Genomic DNA, 20,146 nt, shown 5'->3' on the forward strand with positions numbered 1-20,146 from the left:
TACTGTGTGCCCAAAAAGGGGTGCAGCTGGGTTTTGGCAATAAACTGGGGAGTGGGTGGTAAGGAGGGAGTTAGGGGTGGTGGGCTCCTCTCCCCTGCCCCCAAAGTTAAGCCTCCCACCAGCCTGGGGCCAGAGGGCAGGGCAGGGGCACGGCGGGCAGAGGGAGGGGAAGCCCTCAGGCCCGAGGCAGGGGCATAGCACAGGCATTGGGCTCAGGGGTCTCTTGGCCCCTGACTCCCCTGCACCCCCGGCCCTGGGCTGAGCCCTGCCTCCTCGCCTCCAGCCCCCTACTCCAGGGCCACAGCAGGGTTGATGGGGGAGGTGGCCCCTGAGCTGTTGTTGCCGCCTGCCGCCTCCTTCTCCTTCTTGCCACTGTACTGGCCGATGAAGGAGCCGTCCTCGTTGAACTGGACATCCACGCTGCCCCCGTAGTCGGCCAGGCTGTCGTCGCTGCCCAGGGGCTTGATGTCCCCGTTGAGAGAGGGCTGGCTGCTCCCGAAGGCCTTCTCCTCATTGTCACTGCAGGGGCAGAGGGCGGGAGGGGAGCGGGAGGGCTGCTGAGGGGGTGGGGTTGGGGAGGAGCCTCTGGGTGGGTGTGGCCATGGGGGCGGGGCCAGGGCAGAGCAGCTGTGACCCTGGCTGGTGGTGGGCGGTGGCTGTCCCCCTCCACTGCCTACTCAGCGCTGCCCAGGGCCAGCTCCTCCTGGCTTGTCATCCTCAACACACACGTGTTTCTGTGCTGGGGCAGGAGGTGGGGTGGGGGGCAAGGCCAGGGCACTTCCAGGATCCTGGAGAACTGTGAGGGAGCCAGTGGGTGCACAGCTTGGGGGGCTCACGGGGCCTGGCATGAGGCTGGCTGCTACAGTGCCTTCTGATCCCAGGGGGAGAGGGGGAGCTGGGGTGGGGATGGATGTCAGTGTAGGGAGAAGCAGGGGCGTGTCAGTGTCTCCCTCTGCTGGGGGGAAGGAGAGTCCTGTCAGGGCTGGAGGTACACAGGCCCCCGGCCACCATGGGGCATCCCAGGCACCTACTGTCCCCTGGGGGTCCCTGCTATTCGTGTTTGTCAGGATGATCTCCCCACACCCCGCCTTACCTCTCCAGGGACCTGAAGCCACCCAGCAGCACAGAGAAGAGAGAGAGACAGGGTCAGACAAGGAGCCAGGGCCGCACTGGGCAGGGGAACTGCTGGCACCTGGCCTGCTGCAGCTCACCTGTACTCCCCAAAGGTCTTGTCTTTCATGGGCTGGGCCTCCGAGTCCACCTGGGTGTCCTCCTTGTCCTTCACTGGGGACACACAGAGAGGGGCTGGCTTCTTCTCCTGCCCCACCCTGTTCCTGGTCTCCAGGGCTGGGGGCGGGGGTGGGGGAGTGCCTCCCTCTCTGCCCCGAGTGCCCCCACCCAGGATCTCAGCCCCGGAGGCCTCCAGGTGACCCCCTTTGCAGCCCCCGCCCAGGAGGAAGCTTCCCCCTGGCCAGCCCCAATGTGCTGGTACTCCCAGCACATTGGGAGTTCCAGCACATTGGACGGCAACCCCCTACGCAGGCCCCGACAGTGGCCCCTGGCACTAGAGGTGTGGCAGTTACCTGAGTATTTGCCCCCTTGCTGTGCTTGATGAAGCAAAGGATTAGCAAAATGAGGAGCAGGAGGATGATGGTACTGACAAAGCCAATGAACCAGCCCTTGGTGGCAAAGCCAGTGGGGGACAGCCTCACCCGTCCTGGGGTGGGGGGAGATGGGGAGGACAGGAGACAGGGCCAGGGCCCGGCTGAGAGGCAGGCCCCCCGAGCTCCCGGCCTGCCACTGGCTCTGCCCACCCACAGCCCCGCGCCCTCGGGGATTTGGAGCCCCCGTGCCCAGGCGCAGTGTGAGGGCGGCTGCCCAGCCCCACGGGATCCCCAGGTGCTGCCCTGTCCACCCCTCGCAGGTCCCCCCAGGAGGGCCCTGTGGCCGAGGTTGGGTGGAGGTGGCAGGGAGGAGAGCTGTCTGCAAAGTGATTCCCACTGGAAAGAATTCAAGGAAAAGGGTACCCCACAGGGACGTTTTGGGCACCTGCCTTGCGCACGGGCCGATGGGTGCCCCGGGTCGGGGGGGGAGGCGGGGGGCGGGGCTCACTGGTGCCATTGGTCTTCACGGCCATCTGGTGGTGAAGCACCCTCTCCTTGAGCAGGTGGATCTTGTAGTCAGTGCCGGGCTGCAGGTCACACTGTGTGTAGGAGCTCTGGTTGTAGTGGACATACTGAGGCGGGAGGTGGGCTCCCATCTTCTCCTCTGTGCGGGTAAGGCCGAAGGGGCGGGGGTGAGCCGGGCGCCATGTGCCATCTGGTCCCCAGCCTCCCAGGGCCCAGGCGCCCCTGTGGGGTGCTCACCTCCCACAGCTTTGAACCAGATATGGAACCCGAAGTTGCACTGGCCTCCCTTGGGAACCCAGGAGACGATGCTGTAGTTCTCGCCGGCCGTGGCTGAGATGTTGCTGAAATCGGGGATCCCTGTGGGAGCATGGGACGAGAGGAAGGGGAAAGCGACTGGTGGGCTGCCTTTGGTGGTGGGGGGACGCTCGGCAGGGCCTGTGCCGCCCGCTCTCCCACCCCACGGCTCACCAGACAGGGCCATGGGGCCGCCTTCTCGCACGATGGCTTCTCCGGGGCCCTCCTTCGTGGTGGCCTGGAGCTGGAAGCGGTACCGCAGGTGGGGGCTGAGGTTGGTCAGGTTGTGCGTGCGCAGCTCGGGGTCCGGGAGGTCAAAGGACAACTGCTCCTTCCCGTCCTCGTCCACTGTGGGGGGGCAGGAGGGGCGTGGGCATGGGCGGCCTGCGCTGCCCCCCTCCCCACCTCTCCTCTGCCCCGGGCCAGGCCCCCCACTCTTACAGGCGTGGTAGGAGAGCACGTAGCCGGTGAGGATGCCGTTGTGGCTTGAGCGTTGGCTGCCAGCGCAGCAGGAGGCTGGTGTCCGACTGGCACTCCAGGTGCAGGGCCTCGGGGTGGCCGGGCACTGTGGGCACAGAGAGGGGGGCAGGTCCTCCCCAGTCCCACCCAGGATGGGATTGTGGGGCAAGAGCATCGGAGAGCAGCGGCAGGCTGCGGGGCTCACCTCCCTCGGGGGTGGTGAAGGTTATGTCGCCGGCAGGGCCCACGCTGCGCCCGTTGAAGGCCCGCACCTCCACATGATAGGAGCTGTAAGGCCGCAGGCTGCCGAGGGTGGCAATGGTGGTGTTGGCAGGCACCACCACGTAGGCTCGGTGGATGTGCCTCTTGCTGTGCTTCTTTGGATTGCCCGTGCGCCAGTACGTCACCTGGGGCAGGCGGACAGGGGACCCCAAGGGAGCCAGGCCTCTGCTTACGGGGCCCCACCACCCCTCTGGGCAACCCTTTCCCACCCTCCTCCAACCTAAAGATTTCCAAGAGAGAGCCTGGCAGGTGGCACACTCCTCGCCCCCTCCCCCAACCCCTGTCCACACCTGGCCCTTACATTGTACCCCTGGAGATGACCCTTGACCTCGGCGGGGTCCACGGGCCTCCACTTCACCAGCACTGTGTTTGCGTTCAGGATCTCGAAGCCTTCCAGCTGCGGGGTGGCCTGGGGGACTGGAAACAGCCAGCCACGTCAGCCAGACCCTCGGGCCACCTGGAACCCACTCCCCCCAACCCTGTAGTAAAAGTTGCTTGGGACTTTATATGGGGGAGTTGTTGGAGGAGTTGTGGGGTGTCTGCTCTTAAGTGGCCAAGGGCAAGTAGTAATTATACAGAGGGGAGACCCGAGGAGACCCCCACCCCACTGCGGGCATCAGAATCAATGTCAAAATTACCATCTGCAGAATCTGTAATAAGATTGATGGTAAATATCTGGAAATGGATGGAGGTGATGGGAGCACAGTATAGTGAGTGTAATTAACAGTGATGATACACGGGTGCGAATGTGGTTGAAGCAGGAAGCTGAGGGTTGTGTGTGTCACTAGCAGGAAGGCCAGAGGACAAAACACGGGACAGTATAACCCGGTGAGCCCTCTTCAGAGTGAAAACATTGTAGAATTGATTGTGGTGATATAAATCCAACTCTGAATTTACCAGAAGATAGTGATTGTACGCTTTTGATGGATTGTACGATATGTGAATTTATCTCAATGAAAAAGAATTTTTAAATTTCTTAATAAATAAGAATTTTAAAAGAATTAACATCTGCAAATATCCAGGTTGAAGGAAAACACGGGAGAGTGACAACGAGAGACAGCGCACGATCCCACCTGGGACACTGGGCCGAAGGGGAAGACATTGAAAAAGGCAATACGCTTTTAGATTTTTAATCTCATTTTTATACAGCTTGATCTTTGGTATTTCGGTTTCTATTTATGAGCTGCCTTGGGCTGAGGGGACCAGTTGGGCGTTCTTGGGGCCCAGGGCTGGTGTGCCCCCACCCTCTGGTACTCACTGTCCTCCCTGGAGTAGCCGATGGTGACGTGGGGCTCGCGCCCCTTGCCCTGGCTGTTGACGGCCTGGACTTTGATCTCGTAGGGCACAAATGTGGAAGTGTTGGCCACCACCAGGAATGGGTCACTCACGGTGTCCTCCTGCCAGGCGCCCTGTGCCCCCAGCAGACGCCACTGCACACAGTACTGGAGCTGGGGAGCATTCCAGTCCATCCACGCCAGTGGCTGCGGGGGGCCAAGGGGAAGAGGAGGTGGTTGGCCCCAAAGCACCGTCAGCCCCCCACACCGCCTACCCCATGTCCCCAGCTCATTGCCTCGTCCCTCGTGGGGCACCTGGGGCTGGCCCGGGCCTCACCTGCCAGGTGATGACCATGTTGTGGGGCTCATTCCCTTCCCCCTTCACATCCTCGGGGTTCTTCTCTGGGGCTGGAAAGCAAGGTGTTGTGATGTCAAACCTCTGGGTGTCATGCCAGGGCCCATGGATGCTGAAGCCCGAGGGACAAAAGGCCCAAGGGGGACCCCCCCAGCAGCCCTAGCTTCCCCTGGAAATCCAGAAGCAGAGGCGCCTGGGTGCGGTCACCTCTCCGGGCCCCTGGCACGGAAGGGGATCCTCCGCACTGGCTCACCTGCCTCGGGGGTCTCCACCATCTCGGAGTCCTGGCTGGGCTCTCCAGAGCCATACTTGTTGATGGCGGTGACCTGAAAGGTGTAGCAGATGTAGGGTGACAGCTTGAGGGTGGCGGAAGTCTGGTTCCCTGTCACCTTGCCCAGACTGTTCCATTTGTCAGGCTCCATTACCTTGTCCTCAAATTCAGTGTGATACTCTGCAAGGAGGGGATGGGTGATGGAGTCACCAGCACGTGGCATGTGATGGGGGGCTGGGGAGGGGACAAGTCGGGCTCTCCCTGCCTCCCCCAAGGAACCATGGCCCCCTCCTCTGGACACAGGTGCGGCCCTCGGTGGGAGGGAGGGCAGGAGGCAGGAAAGGTGGGCAGGGGTGGGGTGGCACCCTGCGCGGCCTCTTACTGTCGATGGGGGCGTTGTGGTCTTCAGCAGGGCTCCAGGACAGGCACACCTGGCCGTGCTTCAGCAGGTGAAGGTCAGACAGCTCCAGCTGTGGCACCCGTCCAGGGCTCCCTGGGGGCCGGGGAATGGTGGGTTCTCAGGCACTCAGGCTCTCCCAGCTCGAAAGGGCCTGGTGCCATGAGCCTCGGCCATCTGGGCCGGAGACCTCCCTCCCCACCTACCCCCAGCACCCCTGGGACTCACCCACCACCAGGAGCTCTGCCCTCCTCTGCACCACATCCAGCTGGGTGCCGGCCACACAGCTGTAGTTGCCCTGGTCATCATAATCCAGATTGTCTGTCCTCTATGAAGTACCTGGGGGCAGGGGTGCGGGGACCCAGTGTTCCTCCTCCTGCCTCCAGGAGACCCAACCCTCCCCAGCTCCTCTCCCGCCTCCCCTTCCACATCCTTCCTTCCACAACCTTCCGCCTGGGAGCAGGAGCACTCCTCCCGTGGATGAGGCCACGAGGTTTTGACTTCCTGCTTTTCCCACTCTTCCCCACCTCGTCCACCGAGCCAGCCTGGCCCTCACTTGTCACTTTCTTCTCGATGGCACTCTGGGGCCCCTGCGTGATCTGAGTTGCTTCTGAGGGTGACGAGGGGGAGGGTCAGCCTGGGGTCCCCCAGGGACTCCCACCCTCCCTCCTGGAGGCCCTGCCAGTTCCCCGGGCGGGAAGGGACATCTGACCTTTGACCTGTAGGATGGCCACGATGGTCACGTTGTTCTGGTCGTTGGTGGCCTGACAGAAGTAGTGTCCGGTGTCGTTGACCTGCAGGTCACGGATGCCCAGGGTGCCGTTGGTGTAGGGGAAGAAGCGCTCGTCCTGAAGCACTGTCTCCCCTTTCTCGTTCAGCCTGGCGGAGGCAGCATGTGGGCCCGGGCTCCACCACCTCCTGCCCCTGCTGGCTACCCAGGGCCATGGGAGGATGGCTCCGAGGTCCCCTCCCAGCTGGCACCACAGCACTCACCACTGCACGCTGGGCACAGGGACACCAAAGGCCTTGCACAGGAGGTGGGCACTGCTGCCCCTGACTGCCATGTACGTCTGATTGTTCGGAGTCAGGATCTTGGTGGGCAACTCTGGGGAGGAGGGGAAGAACCACACATGGAGCGAGGGCCAGACAAAAGTGTTGGCAGGGCAGCCTACCCTGGGCACGGGCTCAAGAACTTTGGAGAGAGCAGCCGCTGACCCTCCACCCTGGCATTCTCAGGCCCCCACACTCCGACCCCTGCAAACCTGGCTCCCACCTCACAGCTTCAGCTCCCACCATGCTGAGCTCCTCTGCCTCAGGGCACACGGTTCCCTGTGCCTCCAGGGCCCTCCCCGCCATGCTCTCCTGATTATTCCAGGCCCACCGCCAGTCTACCTCTTCCAGAAAGCCTTCCCAGCCAGTCCCAGTCTACCCCAAGGCTTCCAGAGAGGGCCACCCAGCCCGGCCTCGGCCACGTCCCACCCTGGAGGCCAGGGTCCCTCTCTGAGGCCTAGTCTCTTCCTTTCTAAGAGGTGAAGAGACCCCTGCCTGTCCTCCACATCCCCCACCCCGCAAGCCATTGTGCTGGGGGGTACTTTGGAGAGGAGAAAGACCCCAAGTTGGGGGCAAAGCAGCTGCCAGCCATGTCATTCCAGCAGGAGAGACTGAGGCAAGGAAGGGATGGAGGGTGGGCTCGGGGCAGGGGGCTGGGCTGGCCAGCACTCACGGATGACATAGATGTACGCATTGGCCAGCAGGAGCCTGTGCCGGCTGCGGGCCTCGCACTGGGTCACCGTGATGTCGGCAGGTTGCACGTTGCTGAGGATCAGGGATCCCCGATGGATCCGGTACTTCTGGTCCCCGGTCAGCTCTGTGCACACAGCAGGCAAGGCGGGTGGGCACCAGCCCGGACTCGAGCAGTCAGCTGTCCCATGGCCCCTCCTCTTTCTCTCCCCAACAGCCCCTGGGACACCCCGAGGCCTCAGCCCATGGCCACTGCCCCCTGTCCCCAGCCCCGGCTCACCCTTCACAGGGATCCCATTGATCCTCCAGGAGACCTTAGGCTGGGGCCTGCCCTGGGCCTGGCAGTCCAGGCATGCGGTCTCTCCTGGCCCATACAGGTGGCTCCGGGGCTTGTGCAGCCAGTACGGGGCAGCTGGAGGGCGGGCGGAGCGGGGAGGAGAGTGGCCTGAGCCCCAGCCCAGCCCAGCCATCCTCCCCTGGCCACCACCCTGGGAGGTCGTTCTGGGGCACCTGGGGCCACCGGGCACGGGGCTGTGCCTGACAGAGAGGAGCACAGGGTCTCCATACCTTCCACGGTGACATAGAAGGTGTGCCGGGGGCTGCCAAGTGAATTCTCAGCCAGGCAGCGGTACTCACCGTCATCCTCCTCGCCCACGTTCACCAGCTGCAGGGTCTTGTTGTGGTTCTGGTAGGTTATGCGGTCAGCCGGCATGGGGCCACTTGGACGCACCCACTTGATGGTGGGCGTGGGGCTGCTGAGGCGGGAGGGCAAAGCGGAGAGGGCACAGGGCCGGTCACCCCAGGCCCAGGGAGGAGGCTCCCACGGCACCCCCACCCCCACCCCCACGCAGGGTGGCTTCCCCCCACCCCGACTCACAAGCCCTCGGCGATGCACTCGAGGACCAGCGGGTGTCCCTGCATGGCCACCAGGTGGCTGCTGGAGTTGGTGGGGAAGAGCAGCCACGGCTTCCTGTCAATCATGCTGTTGGCTGGGACGGGAAAGGGGGTGGATGGCACGGCCCATTCTCCCTCCAATCCCACTGAGGCCCAGGGCCTCAGTTTCCCCCTCTGCTCTTGCTGCCCAGGAAGGGATCGGTCCCTGAGGAAGACTGGGGTTGTTGACCTCAAATGGGATGGGCCATGCCTAAGGGTAAGAGTTAGGGAAGGCAGGGTGGGGGTGTCAGAGCCTTTGGGACTCACTGGCCTTGACCCGGAGGTCAATGGGCTCCTTTTGAATGATAGTTCGGGCACCCAGAAAGTGGGCATGACAGATGTGGTCTGAGTGGTTGTCTGTGGTGAGCACGTTGGCAAAGTAGAGGTTCCTGTTCTGGCCAATGGTGACGCGGTCGTCCTGTTTGATGTGCAAGATCTCTGCGGGGGCCAAAGGGGGTGGATGTCAGGAGGCCACCGGGGAGGCACCCATGGCCACGCCCCCCACCCTCACCCGGACCCCAGGCAGCAGCCTCTGGCCGGTACTCACTGCTGTTCATCCAGTAGATCCGAGGGGGCTCGGCACTGGGCAGGGGGTGGCAGGGCAGAATCACCGGCTCCCCTTCCTCCACCTCCACGGGTTTCACCGTCTCCTTTGGCCACTTGGGGGCACCTAGAAGGGACAGAGAGGCTGGCACTGCGAGTCCCCACTCTCCTCCTGGTCAAGGCAGGGCAGGGTGGGAGAGAGGAGGTGGAAGGACTGGCCTGGGGGGTGGGAGAGAGGAGGGGAGAGGGCCAGGCCGAAAGGGCACTCGGGACCCTGCTGGGAGGGAGGGCACAGAAAGGGAAGCAGAGACTCTGGGTCCTTTTTGGACACCAGGCAGAACTGGCTCTCCGGGAAGAGGGGTGCAGCAAGTGGCAGGAGGCTGGGTGAGTGGGAAGGGTTAAGTTGGCAGAGTTCTCGACACCAAAGCCCCCTCCTCCCCAGGCACAAGGTGCCTCCTTTCCTTGCCCACCCCTAGGACGGGTGGGGGGAGGCTGAGGTTCAGTGAAGGGAGAAGGGAGCTGCGGAGGGAGGCGGGAGTCACAGGCCCTTCCATCATCCTGACACAGAAACCATGGCAACAGTTCCCAAGGTAACCAAAGGGGGTGGTGGAGGGGCGAGGGGAGCCCTAGGGAGGCAGAAAGCTCGGAGAGGATGGAGTGAGGAGGGACAACCTCAGGGAGAGAGTGACACAGATAAATACAGTGAGGGAGACAGAGAGAGGCCAAGTGGGAGGTGGAGAGGGAGAGCAAGAGGAAGACAGAAAAGCAGAGACAGAAGTGGGAAGGCAGAGGCACGTGGAGAGAAAGACAGATGGGAGGATGGTGAGAGAGAACTCAAGGATGGTGGAGAAGAAAATGGGAATGCAGAGATACAGAAGGGAAGAGAGAGATGTGTCACGAAGCCCAAGCCAAGTCAGTGACTGAGAAAGAGACCCAGTGGGACGGAGGGAGGGGCAAGCAGACCCAATCAGTAAGCCATTTGTTCAGCAGCTCAACAAGTCTGGGAGCCTTCCAGTATGTGCTACGAGGCAGGCATGGGGGCTCTGCAAGGTTGGGACACGTTGCACAATGTTGGGACACTCCCGCACCCGCCCAGGCTCTCCCCGGTCTCCATGGCACTGCGCACTCTCGGCCATGAGCTGGATCTCGTGGGACACGGCAGTGCCCAGCTTATTGCTGGCAAAGCAGCGGTAGGTGCCCTGGAACCTCTGGGCGAAGTTGCTGTTGTTGCCCGTGATGGTGAAGGAGCCGGAGTGGGGTGCCTGGTGCACGGTCACGCCCAGTTCTTTCTCAGGTTCAAAGTGGACGCCATACTGGGTCCAGCGGAACCTGTGGGCAGGGAAAGGGCTTGGAGGTTCAGAGGGCTCAGTGGATGGGCGGCTGGGACAGGCCAGAGAGCAGGACGAGGGCAGCCAGGCACCCAGGGGATGATGGGCTTGGAGAGGCAAGGATGAAGCGTGATAAGGGAGATGAGGGGCATCTTTGCTCCAAGAGCAGAGGCCAGGGGCTCAGAAGTCAGGGGGTCCAGGGTGGGGCATGAGGGCTGGGGGCTGACGTCAGAGGTCAGCAACAGGGGGTCAGAGGGTGAAGGGCACTCACTGCACTTCAGGTTTGCCTCTGGCCTCGCACTTGAGGCTGATGTCATCCGTGGGGAAGACGACAAGGCACCGCGGGGACGGCTCCACGATGACAGGCGGCTCCAACACTGGGGTGAGGGTGGAGACAGCACTGGAGTGGAGGCAACACTGCCCCAGCCCTGCTGCATCGTGAGGGCCCGATGGCCAGGAGAGGGGAGGCAGGGAGAGGGAGGCAGGAAGATCAGGTTTGTGGGACATGACCGGAGGAAGGGAGAAGGGGCCACACCTGTGCACAAATACCAAAAGAGACAGAAAGACAGGACGGCCACAGAAGTCACAAAGAAAGACACTCAAAAAGAAAGAGGAAGCCAAAAGGAAAAGGAGAGAGAGTGCAAAAGACAGAGGCTGAGAACAAGAAAGAGAAAGAGACTGAAAAGGACAACAGACTGATCAGAAAGCCCAAGACACAGAGCAAGAAGGACAAACACCCTGCAAGGAGGAGAGGGAAGCAGAGCGGGCAATGGAGCAATGGGAGGAAACAGAAAGTGAGTGCAAAATCCCAGGGAAGGGCCGAGACTGAACAGAGGGAGAGAGGAACAGAAACCCACAAGGCATGAGCGAGGAAGAGCTGAGCTGAGGCCCCAGATGAAGGCAGCTGAGACTGGACCCAAGAGCCAGAAAAGACAGCAACCCCCACGCAGGCCGCAGGCTGAGGGTGCGGAGAAATGAGCGGGGCCGAACGTATTCAGGAGAGGGGGGTCGTTGGCTCTACCCAGAGACCCCAGCCTCCCCCCTTTCCCTCTCTCTTTGGCCATCTAGAAACACTCCCACCTCTCCCCCAACTTACCATGGTGTCCATCGTCTGAGAAATCCAGGCAGCAAGGGAGAGAATGGAGAGGGAAGTGGAAACCCAGCCCCAGAAGGGGCCAGGTGGCATGGGAGGACACGTGTGCAAACCCCAAGGGGAAGGGAAGGAGGGCAGAGAGAAGGCGATGGGGTTGTAATGTGGGGGCACATGCAGCAGTGGGTGGGCGGGCCCGGCTGAGGGCCAGCACAGAGCCTGGGCAGAGCCTGGGAGAGCCACACCGTGGCTCCAGTGAGCAGAGAGAGAGTCTTGCTTTTAACAAGGGGGTGCCCTGTGGACAGACCCCCCATCCCACTGGCAGGGCCTGGTAGGGCCTGCAGAGCCGAGGCCCCTCTGCCCAGGATGCTCTGGAAGGCTGGAAGACAGACAAGCAGCCCAGGCTCCCCCACCCCCTGCTCCAGCCCACTTCCTCCTGCTCCAATTAGCACAGCTCGGTGTTTTCAATTACCAGGCCCGTCCTTCGGAGCCCAGCTACCCCCGCCCCCACGAACCCCTCCCCAAGGCCCTGCCACATCTGAGTTTCCACGGCTCCTCTACATGCGGTGCTGGCACCAGCCATGTCCTCTCCCTCCTCCTTCGCAGCCTGCCACCAAGCTCTCGGGGGCAGAGGCCAGAGGACACAGCCCCAGGACTCAGCCCTGTGCTGATGCTGACGGAAGGCCAAGGTGGCTGAGAGGAGAGGGAAGGGGAGGGGACAGGGCTGCCTTTAAAAGCTTTGTCTTGGCAGAAGACCCCAGGGTAAGGGCCTCCAGGAGAGAGGAAAGGGTTCCCCAGGGACACTGCAGAAGGGCCCCGAGCTGGGGAGACGCAGGGGTGAGTGCAGGCAGCCCAAGAGCAAGAGACAGTGACAGGGGTGCCAGGGATGGGGGAAGTCGGTGAAGGAAGCAGAAATGAGACAAAGAGGACTGGAGTGGCTGGCGGAGGGAGGGAGGGAGCAAGTGGAAGCTGGAGGAGAACCAGCAGGGAGCATGCCCCTCCACACACATGCCTGCGGGGTCAAGGTCAATAACAAGCACTGCTCAGTGCCCAGGGTAGCCCCGGAGCTGCTGTGGTCTTTTGGCCTGATTCTCTAGCCCCTCTTCCCTCTTTTCCTAAAATCCCCCTGCCCCCTCCGCACACAGACACACCCAGGCAAGAGGGCCCTGGCCAAATGGTGGAAGAGTAGGTAGGCCTGGAAAAGCACCTGAGAGAAGGTGAAGAGGGAAGGAAGAAGAATCTGTATCTGTGAATGGGCAAAAGCAGGAGTCTGGGTCCATGTGGGCCTGTCCCCGAGTACCTTGGCATGTTTGTGAGTGCCTGTCAGTGTTGCACTGGTATTTGGTTGTGCCTGCAGCTCTGTCCCTCTCTGGGGCTATGTTGCATGACCGTGATCCTTTGTGTCTCAACACTTCACTTGGGCGTGCTTCTGTTTGGGTGTTGGTGTGCCTCCTTGTACGTGTCCTCTCAGGGTCTCTGCCCCTTCTGTATCTCCATGGGCGGTTGAGCCCAGGTGGCTGGGCCATCTCTGCGTCTACCCACCTGTGTGTCCCTGTGTACCCATGGCTGGGGGGAGCCCACATCGGTGTAGCTGCATGGATCTCTGTGTGCAAGTCCAAGGGGCAACCCCAAACTCTGTCCCTTCAGCCACTCTTTGCCTTTTCCAAGTGCCTTCCAAGCCCACCTTTCTCAGCTCCAGACCCATTCTTGACACAGATAGTCTTCCCCACCCCCTGTCCCACAGCCCCAGCTTGTCTCTCAGGGACACTGGCCTCCTTGATGTACAAGCCTAGAGAGCAGGTGACAAGGTGAGGAGGGGGAGGGATTGGAGCAGGCTAGAGACCCACAAATGCCCTTACACATGACACCCTGTGAAAAGCCCCTTCACACAAATGCAAACATGGACTCCTATTCAGTCCCACTCACACATACACACGATCAACCATGATGAAATGTTAACAAGCCTTCACGAACCTCCCCCAGACCTTCGCCAACCTGACCAATCAGAAACACTTATAAGGACTCCCAAAGTTACCAATATAGAAAATCAAAACCCACACTCATGAAGAGCCACTCTCAATCACAAGCATACACACTCATGCACGCAAATATACAGTCTGTCCAGCTCACTGGCATACACAGATGCTCATGTTCAGTCCCAACACTACAGCTACACCCCCAAACCCCCGTGGCACCCCCCCCTCCCAAACTCACATGCCTTAGTACCTTTATGGTCATAGACTCATAATCCAGGAACCCCATCCCCACCCCCAAATAACTGTATATGAAAGATAAGACTCTAGAAAGCTATTGGACTGGACCCGGGGTTTTCACGGTGTTCGCCTGTCTCGGTTTACAGGTGGGGCTGCCCAAGGTGGGAAGAACCAGCTCAGGATTACACAACTCAGAACTGGAACCCCCGCCTTTGCACACGCTAGCTGAGGCCTGGGGACGGCCCCATTCGCCATCCCCTTCACGGGGTGAGATGCGCCGGGAAAAAGAGAGGGGAGGGGAGGAGCTGGTGAAGGGAGAAGTGGGAAGGGCCCGAGGCCCGCGGGGCGAGCGCCAGGTCGGCTGTCCGTGGTGCTGAAACCACCGGCCGCGGGAGCCGCTGGTCTCTGTCCATGGTGCTGACAGGCCGGCGCCTCGCCCCAGCGTCCTGGGCACCCCCGCCCACCCCGCGCCGTGGGAAGGAGGAGTGAGGGTCCGGAATGGGGCAGGGGTGAGGAGGCAGGAGACACAGAGGGTCTCAGCGCGGCGGAGAAAGGACGCGCCGAGTCTCCCTTCGACTACTCACATTCCTCGGGGATCTGGATGAGCAGGCAGGGCTTGCACAGGAGGAGCGGCTACACGTACCACAGCGCCACTACCATCTTCCCGGCAGCGCCGGCGGCTCGGCGCGGCTCAGCCGGCCGGGCTCAGCTCAGGCTCCGGCCGGAGGGAAGGGGGCTGGTGGGAGGCCTGGGGCGGGAGCTGGGTGTGGGGGCACTGGGAGAGGGGAGGAGGGAAGGGAAAGGTCGAGGGAGGAGAGAGGAGAGAACGGACCGACGTTAGCGAGTAACATCTGGGCGAGCCCGGGCTCCTGGCCCTGCACCCACTGGCCCGCTCTCCGCCCCCCCCCGTCCCTCCCTGCCCCCACCTTGAAGGGGCAAACCTTAAAGAGACTTAGCCCAGGCTGGGCCTCCAGGTTGCCTTTCACTCCCTTCCTACTTTCTGGCAGTGTTTTCTCCACCAGCTGCCTCCCCAGCACCAACTTGTTGCCCCAGTCGGCTCTCCTGGGGGTGCCGTCCCCACATGTGCCTGGATGTGCCTGTGAGCAGGTGTCCGTGGGCATGTGTGCATGTGGATCTTACACAGGGGGTGAATTGAATATGCACGTTTGTACGTGTCTTCTCTGAGTGTGTGCACTCATAAGCGGGCATGTATCGGTGTGTGTCTGGGGAAATGCACATATGGATCTGCTGGCCGTGTGTGTGCAGGCATGAGCATGTGTGTGTGCATTTGTGACTCTGTTACCGTGGGAAGGCTGAATTCATATGCCTTCTATCTGTGTGCACACACATAAGCATGTGTGTCTGGTGTGTCTGTGGGGGTGAGTCCTCAGGTCTGCTATGTGTGTGTGCATGCATGTTTTGTGTTTGTGTGTCTGTATCTGTGGAGAGCAAATCCTCATTTCTGCTGTCTCCATGTGCACACACAAGCTCGTGTCTACTGGCATGTACAGATGAAGGCTTGTCACAGTCTTACTGCTGTTGTTTCAAAGACAACTGAGCCCTGGGTGCTGTTCAGGACTAAAAGGTTGGCAGAGGGGCTTGAGAAGTGGGGACAGAGAAGGGAAGAAAAGAACCCAAGATGGCTGCACTCCACAGAACAGGGCCAGGGAAAAGAAGAAAAAGAGAGAAGGAAGTCTGCCCACAGGAACTGGAGGGCAGGCAGGAGGAAAGCACCTCCTGCTGTCCTTCAACCCCCTGGGGGGCACTAGAGGTGACTGTGGCCTCCCCCCTTGCAGATGCTCCAGACCAGGGTCAGGGCAGGGGTCAGGGAAAGCTCTGGAACAGTTCCTCAGAGAGTGTTTCTACCGCCTCTCAAGTATCTGGCAGTCAGCTCCTGTGTCTTTTTCTGAGTCTTCGGGGCTCAACATGGCTGGCTGTGTCCACCCCAAGCCCAAGCAATGCCCACAGCCCACCTGCATGCAAGGGGACCCTGGGTGGGAGAGCCCCTCTGTCAATGCCCAGGAGAGGAAACAGATTACCAAGAAGATATACACCAGTTTGACTCTAAACAGTGAGGGGTTTGAGAAGAGGGAAGCAAGGATGCTGCTGGGTGACTGAGAGGCTGGAGCCCGGATCTGGCTGCCTTTGCCCAGTCCTTACAGGGCACACTCCCTGCCCCCAGTCAGGAGAGGACTGGGCCTCAGCCAGAAGGCCGAAAGGGTAGGTGGGGAGACCTGGAATTGTGTGTTAAGGAATCTGGGCTCTGTCCGGAGGCTAACTGGGAGCCACCAAATAGTTTCGTATCAAGGGGTGACCCGGGAAGGGTGGCAAATGCAGCAGTCATCTGGGGACTGGGCAGGAAAAATGGATGGTGGTGAACGAGCAGTCTGCTTGGAGCTCTCAGAAGCCCCCACCCAGAGCCAGAGGGAGGCTGAGGGAATGACTGGGAGGGTATGGGGGGGGGTAGGAAGTGGACAAGAGCAGAGCTGGGGCTCTGAAGGGCGGAGGAACAGCAGACCTGTGCAGCGCCCCACCTCCCCCCAACAAAGCCAGTGTGAGCAGGGGGCCCCAGGCAGCCTTGGCTGGACTTCAAGGCCCTTTAGGAAGCAGTAGGAGCCACAGATCAGAGAGCAGGCGATCAGATAGCAGCCTCAGGAGCGCTGAGCACTCCGGTCTTTGGAGGGGGGGGAGGGGAACGGGAGCAAGGGGGAGCTCAAAGGAGGACCCTCCTGAATGCGGGCAAGAGGCTCAAGGTCTCCACTTATTAAAATGATCCTTTCCAGCTCCTCCATTTGTCCCAAATCTAGATTCCCAGAATGGTGTTTGGCATGAATGTACACAGGGAAATATGATACCCCAATGTCCTGGTCCCTCTCGCTCCTCCCTCTGGCTCCATCCCAACTTTCCACAGCCTCACACCCAATCCCTTTTGGTCTCCTGGTATTTGCCACCCAGCTCACCACTGCCCCGGGCACTTGGAGCCAGGCAGGAGCCAGAAGGTGGAGAGGCTGGGAGGGGGGCTCTCCCTCCTCCCCTCCCACTGTGGCTGGGTCTCTGATCTTTCACCATTCATCAGGCAATTACAGAGCAAGCGGCTAGGCTGTCAGCTCAGCGGGCTCTCCCCCACCCTCCCATCGCCAACACCAGGGGCATGGTGGGGGTAGCAGGGGGAACGTTCCACAAGCTGGTGTACAGATGGAGCCAAGGCCATGTCTGTGAAGGGGGGTGGGGGGCAGGATGGGGGAGACCGAGGGTGAGAGACAGAGCGAGAAAGAGGCAGGAGGAGGGTGAGCCATGGGGGCGGGGGAAGGGGGTGAGTGGGGCCGGGAACGTAAGACAAAGACAGAACCTTGAAGACCGGGATAACTGAGATGGTGACTGTTGGGGAGAGGAAGAAATCCAGAAACCGAGGCCCAGGCAGCAGGCAAAGGAAGGGAAGAGGATAAAAGAGTACAAAGGGCGAGAGGTGGCAGCAGCAAACGCTGAGGAGAAATGAGAAAAGGCAGGGAGAGTGAGGAGTGAGGGGTGTGTGCCCGCGCGTGCGGCTGCATCCCCGTGTGCGCGTGCACGCAGCCCAGTGGTGCCTCCGCAGCGTCCTTGGGGTGGGGGTGGGCAAGGGGCGGGGGAGGAGGAGGGAAGATGGGCCTGGGGCAGAGGAGGGGGGAGCTCCCCAGACCCAGAGGTCAGGCGGAGAAACCAGGAGCTTGGGCCAGAGAGCGGAAACCCAGCCCCGTGGTGACAGGGCACACAGATCCCTGCCCACTTGTGGCACTGGGGTGAGGGAAGGCTGGAAGACCAGAATGAGCCCCCACCAGGCAACCTTCTTGCTGAGCCCAGCTAAGGGGGAGGGGAGAAGCACCCAGAAGATCCCAGTAGATCCCAGAGAGATTGCTGCTAGAGAGAGTAAGCAGCTGCCAGGCTGGAGGGGAGGCGCCCACACATCCACAGACAGGCACAACAGTGAATGAATGTGTGTGTGTGTGTGTGTGTGTGTGTGTGTCCGTGCACTTGCATGCGTGCGCATGCACCAACTGTGTATATGGGTCAGCATGCTGGGGCACTGAGTGGGTCCAGGACTGGAAGCCATCCTTCCCCAGGGCCTCACACACTGAACAGGGAGAAGGGGCATGAAGGGGGCCCCAGGAGGCCTAAAGGGAGGGGCTTGGTGAGGCCATGAGGAACCCCGTCCTGGCACCCAGGGGTGCCTGGGTTGTCCCTAGGGCCTTTAGTCCTCTCACTAGGTTACCTGGGAGGTCGTGGAGTCCAGCTTAGACCCAGGGTGATGGCCCTGCTTGCTGCATTCTCACACATGTGCGCGCACACACGCACGCACACACACACACACACACACACACACACACACACACACACCAGGAACCTCCCGCCATCTCAGGCCCAAGGTCTGCCCTGCGTGTGCACGAATGCCAGCTCCTAGTTGCTCCTGGAGCCCTTCTCTCTGCCCCTCCTGACTGACCAAAACGTGCCTGCCCAAAGGGCAAGCAACAGGAGGGCCCTCTAGGGAGGGGGGCAAAGAATATCCAGGCCCCCCAGACCTGTCTGCCCTGCCCGGTGTCTGTTGAGAATGGCAGCGCCCAGGGATGGGCAGGCTCCTCTGCAGGGTTGGCTGGGTCCTTTGTGCCCGTCGGTGTGTATGTATGAGTGTGCAGGTGTCACCTACACCCTTGCACTGTGTCCCTTTAAGGCTCCCCCTCGCCCCCACCCCCAGGCTGTGGCTGGAGGGTTTCCATGGCAATGGAGCCCAGCTCTGCTGGCAGAGGTGGGGGAAGCTGCAAGGAAAACCCCGATGGAGTCTATTCAGTTATTTAAATAATACATAAAGGAGCCTCGGTGGGAGCCACCACAGGTAACTGGTGACCCAGAATTCTTAAAGTGCCATAGCCCTTGCGGGGCAGCCCCGAGGTGGCCCACTGCTTTGTCTGGACTTCCCTTCTCCCCCTTCCTTAGGGAGGGGGCTGGAGAGAGCTGGGTGTCCAGGTCTCCATGGCTCCCGGAGCTCACCTGGAAGGGACCATTCTTAAAGTCGGTGTGCAGGGCGGGGCGCAGAGGAGAGGTCAACCCTTTGTGGGGCAGTGGGGAGGGCAGTCTCCACCGGGAAGGGAAGGGAAGGGAGGGGAGTGCCACCATCGTGGGCCAGGACAGACCTTTTCCTCTGCCTTCAGCTGTCCCAGCTCGGATCCCAGTTGCCAGGAAATAAATTCATGGGTGGTACTTACCACATACCAGATATCCTTTTGAGCCCTTTCACTAAATTTAACGCATTTACTCCTCAAAATGACCCTGGGAGGAAGGAACTATTAGTACCCCCATCTTACGGATGAGAAAACTGAGGCTCAGAGAACTTGAGAACCATGGCCAAGGTCACAGAGCTACTGAGTGTCAGGGCCAGGGTTGGACCTGCTGTGGCACTGACGGTGAAGAGGGTTCTAGATTGGGTGGGGACGCCTGAAGCCACCAAAGGCCACTCCAGGAGCTCCGCTTGCCTCACACGTGTGCCTGCTGGAGGTGCCCAGGGGCCTGGGCGCGGATGGCCCTGGGGAAAGGCTTATTTGCTAGGCAGATGGCAGGCAAATGAAGGCGGCAGGGCTAGAATGCCATCCTGACCCACTTTTCTGTCTCAGGACAGAACAGGAAGCCATTTCCTCCCTCAGGCCGGGGTCCCTTCAGCCTGCTGCTCTGATGAGTCTTTCCATGCCCCCTGCCCCGCGCACCCCCCAATCCAAATACTCAGTCCAAGGGCCACTCCTCTCCCCAGTCTGTTCTGGGATGGGCTCCGTTTCCAGACCACTGACCCAGAATCCTGGCTCACTCTGACCTCTTTCTTTCAACCAAAGGTCCCAGGGCCACTTGCAAAGAGGCCGCGGCTGCCTGAAAGCCCCTCTCTCCCACCAGGGCTTAGAGAGAGCATGTAGCTCCCTCCCTGTGCTGAATGCAGGCTAAGACCCAGCAGGGGGTGGGTGCTCAGATGCCCAGTGGAGCAGGGGCCAAGGCCCCTAGATCCCTAGAACTCATGCTAGAGCCAAGCTCCTTGCTGCACAGCTGGGGAAACTGATGCCCGTGGCCTAAAACCTGTCCCCCCTTTCCACCTCCCCTCTAAGTCCTCCTTCCAGCTCTGGACAGCCGGGCTCAGGACAAGACCAGAAACCACCAGACCTGAGAAATGGGGCAGTGGGTAACGGGCCCCTCCCAAGCCTTTGGGGCTCTGTCCTGGGCTGGGCTGACCCTAGCAACAGTGGGAGCTTTGGGGGCCCAGCTGGTGGGAGAGATCCACACCCCGTTGCTGGGGGAGGGGCCTGGAAGTGGTGGAGACACTGCCAGGCCCCACCGGCCATCTTGAGACTCCCCATTCCCAAAGGGTTAAATGGCACAGAGGGGAGCACAGAAAGCGGGGGTGGGGGTGGGGGTGGACAATGCAGCCTCTGTCCTCCCCAGGGCTTCGGGATTCCTAAGGCATGAACGCAGAGGGTGCAGGGGAGGGGGCTGGAGGGCACCCCGCAGCTGCGGGGAGCCAGAACCGGGGTTGTCCCCAGATCATGCAGCGCCACCCCGTGCCAGTCACTGTGGCCACCACCCTCAGCCATGCCCCTTCCCAGCACAGGCCCTGTTGGCATCTGAGGGGACCCGAGTGGGCCCGGGCGGCCGTGTGTGTGTGCGCTCGCTCACTCTCACGCACACACGCACACGCGTGCAACCTGAGAAAAGAGATGCTCGCCACACATGCAAATGGAAAACCTAGGAAACTACCATCTACCCCCACACGTGCCCAAAGGCTCCCCAGCAACCGGACTCCGCTATGTGAACCTCCGGCTTGGGGCCGCCC

At 61.2% G+C, this 20,146-nt stretch overlaps 1 protein-coding gene across 1 annotated transcript; it reads right to left on the reverse strand.

Moving 5' to 3' along the window:
- Positions 1–283: 283 nt before the first annotated feature.
- Positions 284–13,968, reverse strand: L1CAM (L1 cell adhesion molecule). The gene is given in 30 exon segments (XM_037822729.1): positions 284–519; positions 1,094–1,105; positions 1,212–1,279; positions 1,578–1,717; positions 2,113–2,268; positions 2,367–2,486; positions 2,598–2,771; positions 2,865–2,910; positions 2,912–2,988; positions 3,088–3,289; positions 3,466–3,581; positions 4,423–4,645; positions 4,776–4,846; positions 5,047–5,244; positions 5,447–5,557; positions 5,690–5,784; positions 5,786–5,831; positions 5,952–6,071; positions 6,174–6,340; positions 6,455–6,566; positions 7,185–7,328; positions 7,482–7,613; positions 7,769–7,953; positions 8,079–8,190; positions 8,402–8,572; positions 8,682–8,804; positions 9,804–10,006; positions 10,277–10,382; positions 11,102–11,116; positions 13,893–13,968. Coding segments are annotated over 30 exon segments (3,753 nt in total). The 3' UTR covers positions 284–287.
- Between the last annotated feature and the right edge of the window lie 6,178 nt (positions 13,969–20,146).

This window comes from Choloepus didactylus, chromosome Y (assembly GCF_015220235.1).
Source record: "Choloepus didactylus isolate mChoDid1 chromosome Y, mChoDid1.pri, whole genome shotgun sequence".
Classification (NCBI taxonomy): domain Eukaryota; kingdom Metazoa; phylum Chordata; class Mammalia; order Pilosa; family Megalonychidae; genus Choloepus; species Choloepus didactylus.